The 14,081-nt window shown below is 41.5% G+C and overlaps 1 protein-coding gene across 1 annotated transcript in view; it reads right to left on the reverse strand.

Moving 5' to 3' along the window:
• Positions 1-6,094: 6,094 nt before the first annotated feature.
• The window catches only part of grid2 (glutamate receptor, ionotropic, delta 2), a 191,933-nt gene continuing 183,946 nt past the window's right edge, over positions 6,095-14,081 (reverse strand). Inside the window, exon 14 of the mRNA XM_040154379.1 lies at positions 6,095-6,662. Within this exon, the coding sequence (XP_040010313.1) occupies positions 6,204-6,662 (459 nt within the window). The 3' untranslated portion in view covers positions 6,095-6,203. The remainder of the gene's footprint in view (positions 6,663-14,081) is intronic.

Here is a 14,081-nt window from a genome sequence, read left to right on the forward strand (position 1 = left end):
GTTTCCACGAACCCAACAGGTAGGCGAACTTAAACCGACTGGCAACGTTAGAAAAAAAAAAAAAAATCTTTGCGGCTCCTGGGGCTCGCGCGCTCATTGTCAATTCATTCATTCTCAGTTCATCTCGAGTTTCCATTTTTCTTTTGTAGCGGGTCTAAATCCTTTTGATCCAGCTCTCGGAACGCCCTGTCGGTAAAAAGGGCTTCACAGGGAACGGAAACATGAGTAGGGGTCTCGCGCTCAACACTGTTTCCGTACTGACACGAGCTGTGTATGTTGCAACTGGAGGCAGTGAGGAGAAAGTAAGGAAAGTACACACACACACGCACACACACACACACGCAGAGGACACGATGTGTCCTTAAGATGTGACAGTGCAACAGATCTTATATCTAATGTCCACTTTTCATGTCATCCATTTATGAGATATTTTAATTAAGAGCCGTGAACACAAGTTGAAAGGACAGATTGTATAGCTATAAACAGGAAAATAAACTTTGGACAAATTATAGCTATTGAGGAAACCACCTGCAGTCTACTGATCAAAGCAGCCATGCTCACTGAGATGCAAACTTTAGGCCTAACCTGGCAAATGAACAATGGGCTAATTGCTGGGTGGAAATTGGCTATTTAACCTAATTGCCACGGTCGATTCGGGATAAGAAGGATACAGCCTCGGCTACGTGGTAAATACAGTGGCCCCAATGTGCGGGGCACAATGACTGAGCGGGGCAGGGCAAGGCAAGCCTACCTGGTGCTCTCCTGCAGTCTCAGCCTCCTGTCTGCAAAATGACCGAAGACGACATCACGGGCCGTCGGCTACGACCCTGTCACTGAAACATCACAACTTCGCCGTGAAATGCGATGTATGTTAAGAATGGTTACAAATGGCCGACGTTGTTGCGGTCCATGATCTGAAACTAAGGGAGCTGGAACTTGTGGGCAACACACAATTTGCGGGAAGAAATCCCACAGTTTGAGAGATAACCCGACATGAGCCCTTTTCTATTTTTTATTCATGTATTCATCATCGGGACGTCTTGCGGGCTGGAGGTCTGGCGCCGAGCGTTCGCCCCTCATTCCCACCTACAAGCCCCCCATCCAACGGGCCGGGCCGGGCTCCTGAAGCTACCGACAGGTTGGATATTGTAGCTGGCGATTATTAAAGTGTCGCGGCCACAATGGAGACTCTATGTTCCATTGGTCACGCCTGGGGGGGGACTCCTCGATGGAGAGAGAGAGAGAGGGGGGGCTCCCATTCCAATGCGCGAGAGGAGTCTGCGTGCTGCCGCTTCTCATTCCCATCTCCCGGGAAACCGAGGCGCGACGGGCACGAGACTGGAGTGAGGGGAGCTGCACAGGGATTTCAAGAGGCAGGCCTAAGTGCTGCCTTTCCTAAATTCGCTACATAATCCTGATCCGATATTGTTTTCGATGCAGTACTCCCAAGATATAAACGTACTCTGAAGCTCTAAAATTAGCATGGGAACCTAACTGTCTCCAAACGTTAACAGTTTGACAAATACCTGGCAAAGTGTAATTTACTTTAGACAGTGGTGGGAAGTAACTATACATTTACTCAGGTACTGTACTTAAGGGGAAAATGGTTTAGCAAAATAAGTAGTAGGCGTATGATGTCTCTACGAGTTACTCTGATGATCAACATTTTACATATAATATGTATGGTGTATTATCGATTCAAATCTATATTAGTACTACTTACATGTTGATGCATCAGCAATAATCCAATCATGTAATATAAGTATTTTTTAGACTTTAAGTACATTTAGCTCCAAATACTTTTTTACTTCTACCTAAGTAAAATTTTGAATGCAGGACTTTTATATATAATGGAGTAACTCTACATTGTTGCTACCTCTGCTTAAGTAAAAGCTACACTTCTTCCACTACTAAAAAAACTTGTCTATATTTGCGTGCCCCAAACCCTGCTTGCCCCCAGAATCCACCACAATCGTTGCACATGAAGATGAACATTCACCAAACGAGAAGACGGGCAGAACGACTGCAGGCACAGAATTACTCTCCACGGGGGTGAATATACAGAAAATCATGAGAATGATTAAGACTACATTGATGTGCTGACTGTGATCTCTCCTCTGACTTGTACACAAGAACATGTGTAGCTTTCCATCAAGTTGGTGGTCGCTCACCTGTGTCCAGCAGAATGCAAAGCACCATCAACATCGGATACATGTTTTTTTCTTTTCTTTTTCTTTTCCATAAGTTTTTCAACACGTTTGGCAATGTCTGGCTGCCATTCTTGTACACACAGAGTTAACTCTGACAGAGGGACAGGGAGCTCTGACACTTGGGGGAGCTAAACAGCGCCTCTCTCCGGTTAAAAAAAAAAAAAAAATGCTACCACTACAACGTAGTGCTCCATTGAACTTGACAGCAGTCGTCCTCAGCGGTGTGTCTGTCCAACTGTTAACAGCAGTATACAGGCCTTTGAAGTGATAGCCTATTTGAAGTGAAAGACACAAAAGCTCAGCTCATGCTTGAACTTAAAATCTAGTCCAAATATAAAATCATCTCACATTACCCAAACCAATTTAAACCAATTTAATTCAACTTACTTTAACTTTAACCCAGTATACCCTCCTCAAATCAATGAGGTTTAATAATTTACAGCTACAAGTACTAAAGTCCTTTCTCATCCATAATCAACGGACACCCTGCCTGCATCAATCAATTTGACTTGTTCTGGATAAATTGGGTCTTTGAAATTGAAAAGGTCAAAATTACAATGCAGGTTTACAAACCCCCTCAAATGCTACGTTTGTCATTATTACAGGCTTGAACCTTCAGACTGGATTTTTCCGGAGAATTGTTCCATGCTGGAATTCTTCTGCCAACACAAATCAGTTGTCCTTTGTCGTCGAGTGATAAATGTTGATAAAATAATGATAATAAAAGAAAAGAGTGAGGGAGAGAATACAAACAAACAAAAACCCTGTGGTTACAGGAACCATGACCACTTACCAGTGCCCGGATCAACTTCCCTGTAAGATGTGGCTTGTGCAGAATTTGACTTCTACTGGAAAAGAATAAAGACGAGCCACATCCCCCGAAAGTGAAGACGGTGGAGCGAAGGAACTTTGGCAATCTGGTTGGAAGACGTTAAGTCTGCTGGTAAAGTATTCTGTTGATTTTCCAAAAAGAACACACAGTGACACTTGTTATGCAGAAGGTTCTTTAGTGGGAAATGTTATAGCTATGAATTGTTGGTCATCAGTGAGGTGCCTTTTTCTTTAAATTTTCAGGTGTTCGGAGAGACATGGGGGAGAGCTTCACCTTGAGGTGTCATTGTTGCGATTTTGCAAGTGTTTTCCGTGTCGGAGGTGAGCCTCTAAATCACAAAGAATAACAATATTTAACAGTAGTTATTCACAATTTGCTGATTAATAATTTTTCATGGTTTTGAAAGTTACCACCTTTCATTCATGGTTGTCTAGATTAGCAAAGACAACAATACAATCCCACTGTAGAAAACCTGTTTATTAGACAAATTATACACAGAAAGCTTTGCCACTTGTAACAGAGGCCCCAGTTTGTTCAGTTTTTGAATAATATGCAACACATACAACAAAATAGGCCTATATTAAATACTGTACATCATAAATTTTTGAAAATTTATCAAGTAAATCCTGTAGTTCTATGTATGAAATTAAAAATGTTAACAGATAGCGCAATAGCAAGTTTGTTCATGCTTTCTTTTTAATCAACTTGCCACTTTTTGTTATTTAGCCGGCAAACAATAAAATGAACTCAGGATGACGTGAAAAAAGCAAAGAGTTTGTTTTTATGTTGACCATGGGCAGGACAAGGGAAAACCCAAACGCAGTAATGTGACTGCTAAACTCAACACGGAAGCTTGTCATGATATAGTCTTTTCTGTTTGTTAAAGAAAAATAGCATCAACATGTAAAATATACATTTTTATAATGTCTCTCTCATTTATACTAAATAAAACTTTTTAAATGTCTGTGTCCTATTTGTCATTCGATAGCCATACTGTAGCCTAATATAAAGAATACCTAAGAATGCTTGCTTCAAAACACTGTGGCTTGACTGAGTTTTCTACACACAACATTTTGCGGTTTTAGTTCTTAAAGATAACAAACTGAAAACTTGTTCTAAACAACTAACATTATCAATTATTAATACAGTGTTAGTGAAAAACGTTTGGTTCCATTTTACCACCCCACACCCTAATCCACAAAATATCCTTGCTATTGATTTACCATTCCCCATCCCCACCCCTAAATGCACCTTAATGGTCTCATTTTAATTAATTGGCACTTTAAAAAAAAAACAATTTATATAAACAGTACCCTTAACGTTACAGATATGAAATAGAAGTATATTTCAGACTCATTTCATTAAAGGCAGCCACTGGGTTCCGATGGCCGTTGACTCTTTGTGACACATCCATGACCCTAAAGCACAACCACTGATTTTCTTCTCTTAAATGTTTCCAGTACGTGGTGATATTTTGGGTTTGACTGGAAGTTTGGGAGGGTACATTTAGCTAGTTGATGTATAAGGCCTATACTTAAGATGCTGTTGCAATGACTTCTCCTCAACACAAAATCACCTCCCTTTCACCACTTGAACCTGATAAGAACTGATCAATGAACTCGAACATGACATGACCTTACAGAATGAACTTTTATCTTTTAAACACCCAGGCCGTGGAAGCGATAAAATAAAGTGAAACAAAGACAAAATCAAAAGTAAAAGTTTGAATGATGATGCAAAACCAGAGACTACAGCACTCATTTAGCAGTTTTTCAAAGTTTGCTGAGGGAAAGAAAAAAACAAGTAGACAGCTCAGAACAGTGTTATTTTTTGTACTTCCTGACCAAAACACATTCCACGCATTAAAATCTATTTTTTTCAAAAACAAAAAAAAATTCAATAAAAGACATATAATAGGCATAAGCTTTTTGAAGTCTTTCGGCTTGTCTTTTATGTTTTTTCTTCTTAAGTTGTTTTTTTTTAATCATACCTTTTTACTATCCCTCTGAGAGTCTGATTTGAGGATCTCACCTTGACTTGAAAAGCAGATAGCACAATACAGGTGAGAAAAGAAAAGGTCAGGTCTACATACAATCACTTACAGGTCTGTGAGCACTGGTACAGTGCAGTGGGATTGACAAAGAGTCTTTAATGTGCATCAAAATGGTGAAAACAGTTTCAGGCTGATGCACCAAAATGGCAGAAATAGTTTAAGATCGATGCACCAAACTGGTGATTCTACAATGTCATACTGTTGCACTGTCATGGCATTTCAATACTTTTCAGACCGATGCACCATCAAGGTGTCAGCGTGTGTTCAGCTGTAAAGTCTTAGGTGTAGTCAGGCCACTGCGTGGACACCATCTTGGAGATGATTACACATTTGGAACCCCAGGTATCGGTGAAACAACACCAGAGAAGAAGGGAAAACTGAGTATGGACTCCCACATAGTGAAAAGGCAGAGTAAACCTGGAGAAGTGGAATCTTCCAATATTCACTGAGATGGGGCCTTTTCAAAACTACAAGGGGCTGCTGTATGAAATCCCAGGGCTACAGACAAAACTATGGTTTATGTATACCTTCGTAAAATAACTGTCCCATAATTGCTTATTAGTTGTTGTTGTTTCTTGGCTAAAGACACCACCAATCATCCACCAATGGCAGCCCTGGAGCTCACAAGAATATAGAAATATTTCCTGTGGTTGGAGTTGTACAAAGTAAACCCTTCGAGGTAGGGTTCAGACAGTAATAGGAGTCAGGTCATTTCAGCAATTCTCCTTTACATGAGGCAGTCCTCATGTCATAAAACAGAAACAATAAAAAAGATCCCCTTTCACACATATCCCCCAAAATAATCCCCCAAAACAATCACAAGAACAACAACAATAAAGCAAAGATTCAAGCCCCACCCCCCACTTCCCTTTATGCACCTCACCAGCATGGTTTGCAGGAGGATAAGGAACGCCCCTCCACCTCCTTCGTCTTTTCCACATATAAAACAGAGAGATACCTATGTACACAGATCTCTATCTTCTGACTTTTTATCTTAGCCATAATGTATTTGTTCTACCACCACATGACTGACTCTAACCAGCTCGCCTCCTCCTTCTGCTCCGTCTCCTCCTCTTCCTCCTGAACCAACCGTATCCTCAGCAACTCCTTATATCGAGGTTCCCCTGTCTGGATCATTGCCATATCCAAAGTTGGGTCCTGGACCTGTGGGCTGATAGGGGATGGAGGACATTGTTTTAATGGGGCTGCGGAAGAAGCCACCGTTGGGGGCCCTCTGCCTGAAAGGGCCTACCCCACCAGTCCGGTGGTCCTGGAGACCGCTCCCGCCACCGCTACCGAAACCAGCGGAAAATCCGGCGGCAGCTTTGGCAGAGAGGCTGCGGCTGAGGGTCTGGATCTGCTCGGGGATGAAGGTGGTGGTGGTGATGTGGGTGTTGCGGAAATCACTGATCTGCTCGAGTGCCTGGCGCGCAGCAGGCAATGCATCCATGTCGAGGGGTGTTAAATCGACGGAAGAGGTGGAGAACTGCTTGTGGGGGCTCTCGTCCTCGGTGCACAAGCTGTTAACCCGGCGGTGTAGGTGCTCCAGGTCGATCTCCTTATCGTCCTGCAGGTGGGGAGGGGCAGGCGAGGAGCAGGGAGGAGAAGAGGAAGCAGTGATGGTAAATGATAGAAAGCAGGAGAGGTTATTGAGAAGGGAAGGAAATTGGAAAGATTGTGAGGTGGCAAGGAAGGATGAGAAGGGGTTTGATAGGGGAAAGATCCAGGTAGAGTGTTTAGGGATGGCAGAGGGGGGTGAGGGAAATGGGGAAGGGAATAGCAGGACAGAATGAGGAATGAGAGAGTTGGAGGAGTGAGATGGTGAGAAGGAAGATGAGAGGGATGAATTCAGGAAAGTTGTATAAAGGAAGGGAAGGAGAGAAAGGAGGTAAGGAAAAGGAGCAAAGGTAGTGCAAATAGAGGAGTAAGGAAATCGAGAGAACAGTGAAGGAAACAGCAGAGTATGTGCACAGAGGATATATTTTGAAAAAGAGGAAGTGGATGGGATGGGGTGTATTTGTATTCATCCATCCGACCAGTAAGAATAATAGTGAAAGCAAGAGAATGATATCGGACAACGCAGATGATGATATGATGACAGAAAGACGGCATGGATGTGGCCAAACAAAAGATTTGCCAAAATTAAGAAAGAGATTCAAGTTGAGGTAAGTGCAATAGTTAAGTGTGAGAACGAGCGTGAGGGTGACACAAAATAAAAGTAATAAATAAGTGTTTGATGGAAGGAAAGCATGGATGTGACAGGAAGCGGGAATAGTGAAAAGAGAGGAGGGGAAAGATGGAGGGAAGGATAGAGAAGCACACTCTGAGCTGTGGTCAGGATATTGAAAGAGAAACATAAACACATTTCTACAAGGTCTTAAAGGGATTGCCGATAATCTGGAATACACTCAGAAAACACACTGCCATCATGCTGTGTGCTCTGCCATTCCAGGGTGCTAGGTCTATTGTCGAGCAAGCGTTACAATACATTATCTATTATTACACTACAAATACAGCTTATATTATGGAAGGTGGGCCAAATGTTGGACAATACCTTACTTATCTTATGTATTTTTTCCTGTTTCTTGTCACCTGTATTGCATTCCGGCCATCATGCCAAAAAAATTCACATTGAGATTGAAATCTCGTTTTCAAGTGAATTTTTTCCAGGCCACATACCATTCATCACTGCAGCTATTGTTGCTTATTTATCAACTGCATCATACAAAATAGATGCTTTAACGTCAATAAAACAACATTTAACGGTCTTAACAATCTTAACAAGTCCACCTATAAACAAAGCACATACATTGACTTAAACTTTAACTTAACTTAAAGTATAAGGTAAATGAAACTTAGAAAAATTACAGTGGATACATTATATGACTATATTCACATATAAATAACTTACACATGGTCTAAAAGATGGTAACACTCAGTGAGAGGTTTTTCATGCTTATACTGGATAGGGGAGGGTGGACATTAGTGCAGGGGAGCTCAGTTTGCAATGAATGATGTGAGGATATAGAGTGAGAGGGCTCAGGTGAACAGTGTTAGAAGATGCTGGAGAGAGTTTCCAAAACTTTTAGATTTTTGCATTGTCCACAGTTGCGGCAATGTGCCTCTCTACGTTGATGGGAGGTAGGGTAAGTTAAGAATTTCTGAAGGGTCTCAGAGGTAGGTGGTGGGTAGTGTGGGGTGTCACATAACTTCAGGTGTCTCATTTTGGCGTTTCAGACTTCATGGCAATATTGTTTGGGTAAAGGCAAAGAGGCTTTTGTGAGCAAAGGAGTCACATTATTGTGGGTAAAAGTAGATTTACTGACCGTGTCCTTCGGATCTGGGGGGTCTGGAGGGGGCTCTGGCCCTACTGTATGTAGCTCATGGACAGAGGGGACCAACAGTGGTGCCCCCTGGTTGCCATCTAAGGAGGGGACAGTAGGAGGAAGGAGAGGACGAGGGGGCGCTAATGTTTGTTGTGACACTATCATACACACACTAAATGTTTGAAGGAGGGAATATCGAAGGGGTAGAGTTGGTATCAAAAGACATGAAGGGAAGTGAAAGAAAAGAGTGAATCGCAAATGGTCAGTTTGCTGTCGTTGAAGGGAGATTAATGGGTAACTACGAGGAGTGAATGAAAGGGACTGAGGTTAGGAAAGTGGAAGGTTCTTGCTGGAAAAGTGGTTGGACCTGACTGCATTTACAGTATATTACTGTGAAGCAAAGTGCGAAGTTTTCAACCATTGTAATACTCACTGTAACATTACAGAAGAGAAGTCAACACTAACTCCCCAAAATGATCATAACCTATACTGACATAAATAAAATATACTTCTAGATGCCTGGTATGTATTTAAATATACATCTATAATTGATTGTGTATTGCAAAGGCATTATCTTGGAGAACAAAGCCAAGTTTAGACCATGAAATGTTTATTGCCGTCTTTTGTAATATGAGGTTTTTTGAAAATCTCCGCGTTACATGAAATAAATACTTCATTGCAGGCTTTTACCTGCATATATAATAATACAGAACATGTAACTATGACTGTCTGATCATTTGCCTCTAGATGGATAGACAGCACCCTCTAACGGCAGAAAGGCATCATTGCACACATGGTCAACTGGCAATTTGCCAGGTATAGTTTTTGAAAGAGGTACATTTGCTTCCGGCAGAGCTTTGCTATACAGTGAACGCCAAAGGTTGAACCTGATGTGCCTGCCTGATGTGCATCATTTTTCTGATTCCATTATCATTTATATACATGACATTTCAAGTAACATCTGTCTTCAAGCATTACTAACCAATGATTTATTTTTTATCTTCTATTGTATGTATAACCTTGGGGTGGGAGGTGAGGTGGTGAAGGTGGTCATTCTCATTTTGGGGGCGAGCTCGGAAGGGTTGGTGGGTTCGTAGGAATGCTGCACGATGAGGGCGCAGGGAATGTCGCAGCATGCTGGGGGCTGGTAACGGGTGGCTGTGGGGGCAGTGGTGTTGGTGGTGTTGGGCGTCTGGTTCTGGGTCTGACCACCCAGGGCTAGAGGGTGCTCGTTGGGGCCGTGAGGGCACGGATCGGCAGCTTGCCTGGCAGATGGGCCATCTGCTTGTGTCTGGTGTGAGTGTGTGACGTGGATGTGGGTGCGTGAGCAAAAGGGACAGGAGAAGAGAGACAGAAAGAGAGAGGGTGATGAAAGAGAGATGTGAAGTAATTCATATAAATGTGTTTTTGTGTGTTTGTGTGTATGCAAGTTGAGTGGGAAGATTAAAACAAGACAAAAAAAAAAAAAAGGAGCCAAATTGACACACAGGCAGACAAACGGCAGACGGGCAGAGACAGAGAAGGGATGAGTGACAGACAAGATCAGGCAGATGGAAAGATGGTAAGGTGGAGGAGAGAGAGAAGTCAATTGGAGAGACAGATGGAGAGACAGACGGGTGGGGGGTGAGCGAGAAGAAAGACATGGCAGTAGGTCAGCACACACAGTTAAGCAGGTCGTTCTGTGTTGTGTCCTCAGAGAGACATTCACACAGTCGTTATATACCTGGAAAGGGGAGATGTTTAAATGGCATTTTGTATTGTTCTCTCCCTCTCTCTCTCTCTCCCCCTCGCCCGCTACACCCCTCAACACAGTGTACTTATCTACAAAAACAAAACATGAGACAAAATATGAGAGCTTTGAGCCACAGTGACACAGATCATTATATAGAGTTAGAACGAGGAGACCGGCAATTCCCATGCAAACCATAGAAATTAAAAAATAAGCGGTCAGCTTTTTTTGGTGTATAAAAGAAGCTGATACACAAGGAAGTGCCTGGTCTTCTCATGCTAAATCTACATAGATTATATGAAATATCAGACATGGTCAAAACCACAAATGTAATCATTATGGAAGAGTTCTGACATTGACAATTATTTCTATTTTGACTTCATGTGGCAATAAAGTTACTCTCAGTTCTGAATTTATGGAGATGCTGTTGATTCCAATGACAGAACTCTTTCATACACACCGCTGGAAGAACATATATAGGCCAAAAAGGCTAAAGCAATACAGCTGCCCTGTTATGAATGAAATGGGCCGCACGCACTCGTCTGGAAATGGCTTGTCAAAAGAATCGAGATGTCAAACTTTAGATTAGCCTCCAAATCAGCGTTAAGGGCACCTTGATCCATTTTTCATCAGATATACAGTACTATCAGTACAAACATACCCACACATCACACACCCAACTCAAAATGAGTGCACATGCTTTTGAGCACAGTAAAAGAGCAGCATACAGAGGAAGATGAACTCATATCCAAAATAATAAGAAAATGTATCATTATGCGTTACCAAATGGGAAAATGGAACAATCTGTCGTGCACTGTAGTCATGATTCTTTTGACTAAAATATTCAATCTCCCCAAACACTTGCAGGGAGACATTTACACAGTCCCCTTTTGTGTACATATCCTTGTTAAATGTGCTCAGTCATGACACATTTCTTATCATTGGTGAGCCACACTAGTCAGCTCTCTAGAAGTTTGTGGATTTGTGTTTGTGATTGTTTAAACCTGGTAGAAATTCTCATAAGCAAACATTTTTTTTTTACATTGAGAAGCAGGCTAATAGATAACAATGTCAGCCATTCCGCTAAACAAAACAAAAACCCATAGAACAAGCACAAACACTGACAGATAGCCCACAGTCAAGAGCAATTAAGACAGCATTACAGCATAAGGTATGAATGTAAAGGAATGTAAAGATTATGCATGTTTTAGTATGTACAAGAAACAGACACAAAAAGCTTAGTTGAATTAGAGTTTGAACAGTGGGTTGTGGGCTGTCATGTATGTAGAAAGCATGTATGGGTTCACTGATTGTGGCAAGTTGGGCTGATGTTTTGGCCATACAGTTTGATGGATGAACACAGTCGTGGTTTATGCCAGTATTTACTGATATTAAGTGAATCACATCAGTCTTAAGTTGTGTATGTGTTATTGTGGGTACCATAACCTGATTCTTGATTGCTGCTGGTGGGAGGAGAAACAAACATGAACGGGAAACCACTGGGGCTTGTGAAGCATGTTTCAGACAAACTGAACAAATGTATATCGTGCATTATTGGGTCTCATGAATGGGCATATCTGACACAAAGTCTGAGCATTTGTTATATATTGACAGAAGCCTGACATGATGGAAGAGGCGAGTTAAATGATTATGTGTGTGCATGCATGTGCGAAGGCAAGCTTATGGGATGTGTGTTACTTTAAGACGGGCCATATGGGGGAAGATGTTTGTCATCTTCACGGAGGACAAATGAGGATATATCTTTTGATTTTCTAATTTGACATGTTTAGAAATGATTAGCACTCATTTTGTACATAATCCACTGGTCTTTTTTAGAAAATATCCATGAGAAGTGATAAACCCAATGACAAAACTGCACTGAACTGCAACAGTATGTAAGTTCATTTAAAATGCTCTATTCAACAAAGGTCTTAAGTGATATCCATGAACACCCTGATGTTTTATCTGAAATATTACATTACGTTATAATGAATTTATTATTCATTATTAGTGGAGAAAAACCATGGGAAACACTATGTGGCTGATATTAGCCAGAATTCTCTATACAGTAAGTCTCTAACTGCGTGGGAGTAGGGCATTGGAACTAGAGTCCTCATGCCAAGTCTACACCCCTTATTTTTATTCCTGGTGCCAATGTATCTTATATGAGACAAGTTTCCTATACCCAGGCATAAGGAGGGGGTCACCCGGCTTTCCTATTTCATGTGAAACTTGCACAGGGGGCTGTATGCTCTTGGCCCAGTGCGATGGTCTCAAGTGGTGGTAACATTCACTGTGACAGCAAGACGCAGGCCAATGAGTTCTTCATTTAAACTGACAGAGAGCTAAGTGTCTGATGGAGTTAATTACAAGCTTTATGGTTTGCTTCACTTTATTAATTCAACTTTAGGAAGTTAGATTGCATTAAACACACTAGACTTACTCCATTGGCCATGACTAAGGCTAAATTGCATGCAGAGGCAGAGTTTTCCCCAGCTGATAAAATGCAACATATGCAATTTATCTAATTAGCTGCTTTGAAGTTAACTTAAATTTGTCTTCCTTCCTCCACTGAGTCAGGACATGCTGCAGTGACCCCATCTTGACTCTTTTCTTTTCTGTTCTCAGCGACCATCTTTGCAGCTGGTTTACCATTTGAAAATCTTCTGCACAGATGGTGATTTGAGATCAGAGTATGGTATTCGCACTATTTTAAATATATTATTAATGCCCTTAATTTTTTAAGGGTAAATATGAAATAATATCTCAGCGAAATTAAAAACTTTGATTGATGAGGGGGTTTATGAGCAGACGCTGTTTGATGATCTGACAAGCGCTTTCTTTGAAGGGTACTGAGCCCTTTGGGTTCAGTGGTTACTCTGAGCAACCCTTGCTAAACCAACGGAAATCAATAGGTCAATGCTTTGACAGGGTGAACGATAAAAGTCAGAGGTCAACCATCAAAACAATCATGCCTGACTGAGCCAATTTCATTTTCACCATCGAAGCACAGAAAGGGCTCTTCTAATAATACACTATTAGTTTGTCCCACTGCTATCCAAATGCTTGGTTTTCTTTTGTATTTAAATACAATCTTACTCCCTCCTCTACGCATAAAAAACATAATAACTTAAGCTATATTTTGCAATAGTATTGTCCCTCACAGGGGCACTGGACTCTAGCTATATTTTATCTATATCATAGGCTAAGTGTCTTCAAATATTAAATGTGAGATCAGTAAACGGAATTGTATTATATGAAGAGCATCCATATGTAATTTCTAAATCAATAACAGAGATTTCTCTATGTCTAACTAGCCATTGAAATTAAACAACCATATAGGTCGCTTTGTCACTACCCTTGGAGGCCAACCATACCTTTGTCGTCATGGTAACAATAATAATAAACACGCATGCAGGTGAGGCTGTGGAACGGTCGCAGTTTGGTTAGGTTTAGGCACAAAAACTATTCGGCTGGGCTTAGGAAAAGCTCATGGTTTTAGTCAAACTAAGTACTTACTTAAGGTTTAAATGACCTTTGCCTTGATGGTTACAATACTAAACATGCAGTCAGGGTTGTGGAGCAGACATGGATAAAAGAAACAATGCTGACTTTTGGTTTGAAACAGGTAACAAACAGCGGTCTCCTGTGTGACAGTCCTGTGTTTTGTCGATCCATCCTTCCAGCCCGACTTCCTCCTTACAGCAGGACAGTCTCCTCTGCCTGTGACTGCTCAGTGACAATCAAAGACTATTACTTTTTAAATCCCTGCTGTCCCTCCTATTCACTGTTGTGACTCCACTTCTGTGCTCAGTCGGGCTGATTCCACTGGCTGCTCTCAGTGGCTAATGAAGATAGCGGGGGGCATGTATGTTGCCGCTGAACCACACTGTGCTTAACATGACTTTGGATTCAACAAAAGGTCTGGTGT

Source organism: Xiphias gladius, chromosome 19 (genome assembly GCF_016859285.1).
Source record: "Xiphias gladius isolate SHS-SW01 ecotype Sanya breed wild chromosome 19, ASM1685928v1, whole genome shotgun sequence".
NCBI lineage: Eukaryota > Metazoa > Chordata > Actinopteri > Istiophoriformes > Xiphiidae > Xiphias > Xiphias gladius.